This window comes from Cricetulus griseus, chromosome 2, assembly GCF_003668045.3.
Source record: "Cricetulus griseus strain 17A/GY chromosome 2, alternate assembly CriGri-PICRH-1.0, whole genome shotgun sequence".
Classification (NCBI taxonomy): Eukaryota; Metazoa; Chordata; class Mammalia; order Rodentia; family Cricetidae; genus Cricetulus; species Cricetulus griseus.
The window spans coordinates 172255914-172263403 of NC_048595.1; the positions used below are offsets into that span (position 1 = coordinate 172255914).

General features: G+C 46.5%; 1 protein-coding gene across 1 annotated transcript in view; it reads right to left on the bottom strand.

Annotated features, from left to right (window-relative positions):
* Gnal (G protein subunit alpha L) overlaps nt 1-6201 on the bottom strand; it is a 118208-nt gene extending 112007 nt beyond the window's left edge. Inside the window, exon 1 of the mRNA XM_027402707.2 lies at nt 5835-6201. Coding sequence (XP_027258508.1) covers nt 5835-6201 — 367 coding nt within the window. The remainder of the gene's footprint in view (nt 1-5834) is intronic.
* Nucleotides 6202-7490: the final 1289 nt, after the last annotated feature.

A 7490-nucleotide genomic window follows, 5' to 3' on the forward strand; every position in this document is an offset into this window, starting at 1 on the left:
CACCACTGGACTACTTGCCCAGGGGTGGCACTTCCTGCAGTCAGCTGAGCCCTCCCACACCAATCAGCAGTCAAGAAAATACCCCCAGACCTGTCTACATGCCAATTCATGGAGGCATTCTCTTAAGATCCCTTCTTCCCAGATGACCCCAGCTTGTGTCCAGGTGACATAGAAAGTAGCCAGCACAAATATACAAATAAAAAAAATAGACTTCAAAAAAGTGACTAACTCCACAGAGTGATGAAAAGTTCTTGTGTGGCTTCACTCTGTGCTTCTAGAGGAGATAAAAGACCACCAGTGACTGTCCCAAAGAGACTGCTCTTCATGAAAGAGTGCGTCACACTAAAAAAAAAAAAAATGTAATAGAAATGACCAGATTAAAAACATGAGTCTTATTCACAGTTGACTACTTCAAACAGAAGAATGATCGAAATAACATCAAATAAAGAGGTGGGACATGAGGGCTCTTCCTGATTAAAGTCTGTCTGTCAATGAAAGTCATGGGAGAGAAGCCAAGGACAACTGGTTTCTTACGATGCCATAGGCTTGCTGGAGGAGGACACGCTAGCAGTGAAGGCAGCTTTGCTGGTCTGCTGGTCAACTACTGTGTGTTCAGGTAGTTGAAATATTTTGATAACTAGTGCTGTGGTTTTGGTATGGTTTGTATATGTCATTATATTGTTCTTTACCTTTCCCCCTTCCTTCTTTTGCCTCTTCTCTTTTTTTCATTCTTTCTTTTCCTTCTCTTTATTTCCTTCTCCTTTCTTTTCCTTTTTTCCCCTTCCTCTCTTCTCTGTCTCCCCCCCCCCCCCGCCTCTCTTTTGAGACAGGCTCTTGCTATGTAGTTCTGGCTGGTCTGGAATTCACTTTACTGCCCAGGCTGGCCTCAAACTCGTGATAATGCTACCTCAGTAATGTGTGTGCTACCACGAACATCTCTTGAGTTTGTACCTTAAGATTCGTGTGTTGAATTTAATTGAACATTTGAGGTATTAAGAGAGTAGACACTTAATCCAAATCTGGTGTCTAGAGGTGGGGGCCTGTAGGAGCTGTTGAGAATCTAGATAAAGTCATTTGGGTGGATTTCCATGACAGAGTAACCAAGGGCTTTATAAGAGGAGGGAGAGAGGTCAGGACATCTGCTCTCTCCTCTTCCCTTCTCTCTTTTCTCCTCTTCTCCCTGCCCCCCACCACATGTCAAGACTGAACATATGTTAAGACTGAACTATCTTGAGAGCACCAAGAAGATAAATAGAAATCACCAGATGCAAGCCCTTCAATATTGGTCTTCAGAAGTATAAGTCACAGTAAACCTCTCTTTGTTATAAAGTTACTTGGCCTCAGTTATTTCATTATATTATTGCAAGATGGAATAATACATCTAGTCAATTATGCTTTTAATCGGTATAAATCCAGGCTTGCCATCAATAGGCCTTCTTAGTGTGGTCTTGGGGAAACCAGAGACAGGAGCTAGCCAACCATGGGGTTGGTCATGTAGACTGTGGCTCACAAAAAATATAAGCTGATGGTTAAAAAAAAAGTCTTCTGGGAACACCTTTAATCCCAGCACTTTGGAGGAAAAGGCAGGTGGATATGAGTTGGAGACAGAGGCTCTCTAAAAAAATTAGTCAGAGGAAAACTGATATTTCCATTTTATTCTAGGAATTCATAGCATCCAACCACTGTGGGAACCAGCCTAGGTCTTACAGGGCACCAAGGAAATGAAGCTGCCTCTGGTAGGACAGGGAATGCATCCTCTGCTTTAGTTACTAGTTAGGATATAACTTTTGCATTTTCTGGGCGCCATAGAGCCCATGGGAGGCAATTAAGGTAAAATGGGGTCATAAGGCAAGATTCTAATCTGATAGAGTTGTTGTCTTTATAAGAAGGGGAGATAGGAGAAAGTCACTCACACAATAGAAAACACCATGTGAAGGATGCTATCTACAAGATCAGTATCCCACACTAGAAAACAGCTCCATCAATCTCCATCACAGACTTCCTGCTTACAAAGCTTAGTTATCTCATGCCCCCTCCTGTGCTCCACATCCAGTCACTGCCCCCTTCTCCACACCTCCTAGTTCCTACCATGCTGTTCAAATTCGTCTCCATTACATTCACATCCCATCCCTGAACCCAGTAATAACATGTATTCCTGAAAACAAAACAAAACAAAACAAAAACGTGCCCCGTAGGAGTAAAACAGGGCCACACCCTACAATCAAGAGGTCCTCACTATCCCAAGGATGCCTAGATGTTTGTGTTGTTGCTGGGGAACCTTGTTGTATAGAAGAGACTCAAGGAGTCTGATCAACCTTGACAGTCAAGGTAGAGCTGGACCTTGGGATGACATCCTGGCCTGAGTACTTATTGTGGGTGGGGAGGAGAGCATCCTAAATACAATGGGCCAGGACTAAGGGGCACTGGAGCAAGCACCGCTTCCCTGACTCTGACCCATGTCCCCAGTGCTGGGCTTTCAATGTACCTGTTTAGGATCAATAAAGCAGTGGGCAAGCAAAAGCAAAAACTCACTAGCAAACTCGGGAGCAAAGCAGACATCTGAGATCAAGGGCCTACAAGTCTGAGCCGAGACTTCTAGTCAAGTCCATTCTACATTGTAACGAATGCCAACAACTTTCTGTATGTAACTCTAATCCACTAAAAATGTATAAACCATTTCAGCCCGATGTAACAGGTTTTTTTTTCAAATATTATTGTGATTTGCCAGTTTTTCAAGGCTGATGCTGGGGTGGGGGGGGGGGGCAGAGCCAGTGATTGCTACCACTGAACTAATCTTAGACCCAGGTTTTCCTGTTGATAACATTGGGTGGAAGATGCAATGTACTCCACAAAATGAGTCATTGTGCTAATGCCACTCAGATTAGATGTTGACATAAAGACCATATTAGGCTATGAGGTAGCCAAAAATGTGCTAAAGAAATTTATGCCTTAAGAGCCCACCAGAGCGTTCTCCAGAGACCATCTCCCATGTCTCTATTACAGAGCCATCCTTCATAATTTACCACAAATCAAATGTTTTTGGCTTCCTATGTTTCTGATGGTGGTGCTTCTAGGAACCCAAAGCCTTGAAAATACTAAGCCCCACTTCTATTATTTTTAGGAGTTATGTTTGACTAGTCAGTCACTGGAAAACCTTTTGTTAGGGGCTGGAGAGATGGCTCAGTGGTTAAGATAATTGGGTGTTCCTCCAGCAGACCTGAGTTTGATTCCCAGCATGGGAACTCATAGCTGTTTGCAATTCCAGTCCCAAAGTGTCTGATGTCATCCATCTTTTTGCCTCCAAGGGTACTGGATACATATGGTACACAGACATACACACAGATAAAGCACCATACAGATAAAATACATTAAAAAAGAAAAAAACCTTGTTAATCATAACTCTTGACCTTACCTTATTAACCTATTTCTTGAGACCATAATTCTCCCCCTTTTGAACTTGTAAATTCGATCCATTAAACAAGCTAAAAGTATGTGTGGACACTGAACTCTTATTTCAAACATGAGGCAATAAGCAAGCTATTAGGCTGAGACAATGTCTTTCAAAATTCGTTATAGAAATTTATTTTGTCTTTCAAAAAATGTATTTAATGCCCATGCCCCTAACCATGATTCAAAATAGGCATGAAATTCTGAAAACATAATTTTTATATCCCCAACCCCTAGAAACATTTGCCTTGTTGTATTCTAGAAGTTGGCACCGGAGAGCAGAAGTCGGAAGCTTTTTGCTCTCCTCCTTGAGGCAACTATTGCATTTGGTTTTGGTATATGGTAGTTAACTCTAACTCAAGTTTGGTGTTTACCTACAGTTTTAGTTATCCTTGGTTAACAGCAGTTAGAAAATATCAAAATAGGGGCTAGAGAGACGGCTTGGTGGTTAAGAGCACTTGACTGCTCTTCCGGAGGTCCTGAGTTCAATTCCCAGCAACCACATGGTGGCTCACAACCATCTGTAATGGGATCAGATTTATTCTTCTGGTGTTCATATACATGAACTATCTACATTCATGTATCTGATTATGCACCTTTGTGGGCATAGGCGACACACATGATGCCCCAGTATTCCAGACACACCTAACTCTGGTGTCATTTACCTTTATTCCAGCACCGAGATACTGTATTACCTCACGGCATCTCGAGAACGGCTAGTACAGCACAGTAAGATACGGAGAGGAACCACATTCAAATGACCTTTATTACAGGTTATCATTCAGTAAGTATTCTATTAGTTGTTGTTAGTGTCTTACTATGCCCAATTTACACATTAAACTTTATCATAGGTATGTATACATGGGCAAAGCCTAGTATGTAGATAGCTCTATACATGATTTCCATTATCCATAGAGGTTTGGAAATGTGTCGCCTGAAGAAAACACAGGAGTCTCATGTTTATATTTTTGTGCTTTGTTTCAAGAGAAAAATCTGTTTTAGAATCCAGACATTTCACCATCATAAACAGCTAGTTTTGTTTTAAATTATTCATTTTTAAAGTGTGTGAGTCTGTTTAAACTCAACACTTGTTCTCCAGGTTTTAAGAGCTGATTTATTTGTAAACCGGTTTTACTTTTCCTGGCATAGCCCCCTCCCTACACACTGCGGAGCACAGATGTCAGCCATTCCTCCAGATACAGCTCACTAAGTTGGATCAGATTCTGACATCTTATTCCCCCCATCCCCCCGAAATCAAAAAGGCGACAAGTAGTACTAAGAATTCATGATTCAGAGCCAGTACTTGCCAAACCTCATAACCTGAGTTCCATCCCTGGGACCCACAAGTTGGTAGGAGAGAAGAACTCGCATAAGTTGTCCTCTGACTTCCACATGCACGCGCCAGCACACACACAAATAAATGTAATAAAATTGTAAAACAAAACAAACTTATGAGTTAGGGGATGGGGATGGCACTTGATGCTCATGCATGAGGATGAGTTTGGATCCCGGCATCGGTGGCTCCAAATCTAGGTCCAGGTTCAACGAGACACTTTGTCTTAGAGGCTCAAGGAGGAGGGTGATAGAGCAGGACTCCCAACGTCCTCCTCTGGTCTCTACGTGTGCAGACGCACCATGCACGGCCGACAAGCAGGAATTCATGACTTACTTGCCCTTTCATCGCACATTTGGCTGTCCAGAAAATGTTTCCGGTTGTTAGCTAATAAGAGCATACTTAGGCTTGCTAAAACTCAACTCTGAAAAATACCAGCGAACCTCCAAATGCTGGCAGGTTTATGTCCACTTTATTGCACTTGGTGAGGGAATATTGAGGCTGGGGGGCGGGGCACAGGGTGGGAACAGACAGGACCCGCCGCTCTCTTAGGCTGCTGGCTCTGAGAAGAGCAAACAGCACCACAGCACGGGGCTTGCTTCTACAACACCGTGATACGGACAAGGATGCCGTTTCGCAACAGCCTGCACCCGTACACGTATTCCAGCTCTGCTTAGACTGTTTACGATAAAAGCTTTGTGGTCTAGCTAAAAGGCTTTCTAAGTCTCCTTTTATTGGTGTTCTTAGAACAAATTAAGCTTCCTGGATTGTGGCAGGAAATGGAGGACTAGGATGAGACATCTCTGTGGAGTTCACGCTGGAGAAATCAATGGACGGAGGTGGGGGGTGGGCGGAAATTTCCCAGAGAGTCTTATTAATTAGTAATTGGTGAGCCACTGGTCCCGGGTCACAAGGCAATGGAACATAGCGAAAGCACCCAGGAGCGACGAACCCGTTTAAATGTCAGGGTGAAAGTCATTCTGTTTTCAGTGTCCACACCTGACACTCCCCAAGGCAGGGTCTCGCTGCTCCGGTGCCGGAGGTGCACACTTACCCAGCAGCAGGAGCCGGTGCGTCTGCTGCAGGTCGCGCTTCTGCTCGCGCAGCATGCGGTCGATGCCGCGGCTCACTTTCCTCGCCTCCTTAGCGGCTTCCCGCTCCTCCGCGGCGCGCAGCTGCTCCTGTCGCCTCCGGCTCTGCAGCTCCACTGCTGGCCGCGCGCCCGCAGGGTTCCGGCCACCGCCTCTCCCGAGCAGGGTCCCGGCAGGAGCCAGAGACGGGGCTGGGACCGGGAGCAAGACCGGGACCGGGGCTGGGGCGGCGCTGAGCTGTGCGTCCTCCTCGTGGGGGTCCGAGGCGGCGCAGGGGGTGTCCCCCGAGCTCCCGAAGAGCAGCGGTCGCAGGCTGTAGCACAGGCCCATCGGGACACGGGGAGCGGGGAGGTTCCCCCCGGTCAGACCGCGGCTCCCGCCGATGCGAGAGGCTGTGCTGCTCTCGGACCCTGGGATGCCAGCTGTGGGGCGTGACTGCGGTGGGTCCGGCCCGAGGGCCACGGCCCCTCACTGCCCCGAGGGGACATTGTGCACCGCCTGGACGTCCTGGGCGGGTGCTCTCACCTGAGAGCGCCGCCACGAGCTGGCAAAGCCGACCCAGCTGCCCGACCTTGGCCAGCCCGGCCCCATTACCGTAAGTGCCGCCGCGAAGTCTGCTCCCATTACCGTAAATACCGCCTCACATGGCAATATTGCTACCCTGGCTGCTTACTTTTAAGTATCAGGCAGAACTACTTGCCAGGTTGCAGGAGCGATTAGTTTACCACTAGCTGGGGCGGATTGAGAGCGAGCGACCCACGGTGCTGGGGCAGGGTACGTCTTGTTAAATGCTGTTGAAAATGTTAGTTTTTAATGCAACTTTCTATGAGTGAGCAATACTCCTATACTGGCAGTTTTGTGTTAATTTGACACCAGTTGGAGTCATCAGAGGAAAGAGCCTCAGCTGAGGAAATGCCTCCTTGAGATCCAGCTGTAAGGCATTTTCTCAATTAGTGATAAATGGGGTAGGGCCCAGACCGTGGTGGGTGGTGCCATTCCTGGGCTGGTGGTCCTGAGTTCTATAAGAAAGCAGGCTGAGCAAGCCAGGGGAATCAAGTCAGTAAGCAGCGCCCCTCCATGGTCTCTACGTCATCTCTTGCCTACAGGATCCTGCCCTGTTTGAGTTCCTGTCTTGCATGCATTCCTTTAGTGTCCTCCCCAACTTGCTTTTTGGTCATTGTATTCCGTTGCAACAACTGAAACCACAACTAAGACACCTCCCAAGGGTGGGTAGGAGAGACCTTTGGAGAGCAGTGGGTAGAGCCTTCCCTTAAGCCCAGCAGTGTGGAGCTGGGAAGCTTTAAAAAGCCAGCCTGTTATGGACATTTGAAATCCTGTGACACATGAAAATTGAACAGATGGCAACTGAAGCCATAACTCCAGTTAACTCCATATGGCTCCAGTCAATGCCACTGCAGACCACAGGTGTCAGTCAGCTTTGGAAGACAGAACTCCAGCAAGATAGGCTGTGGTGACTGTTAGATGACCTGGAAGCTCTTTTCATTTAAGACAGGAGGGAAAGAAGTAAGAGGCTAGTGCTGTGAAACTGGAGACTGTGCTGTCATGGACAAAAATGCAATTCTTTATTTACCTGACCCCTTTACCGTGGTCTTCTCTGG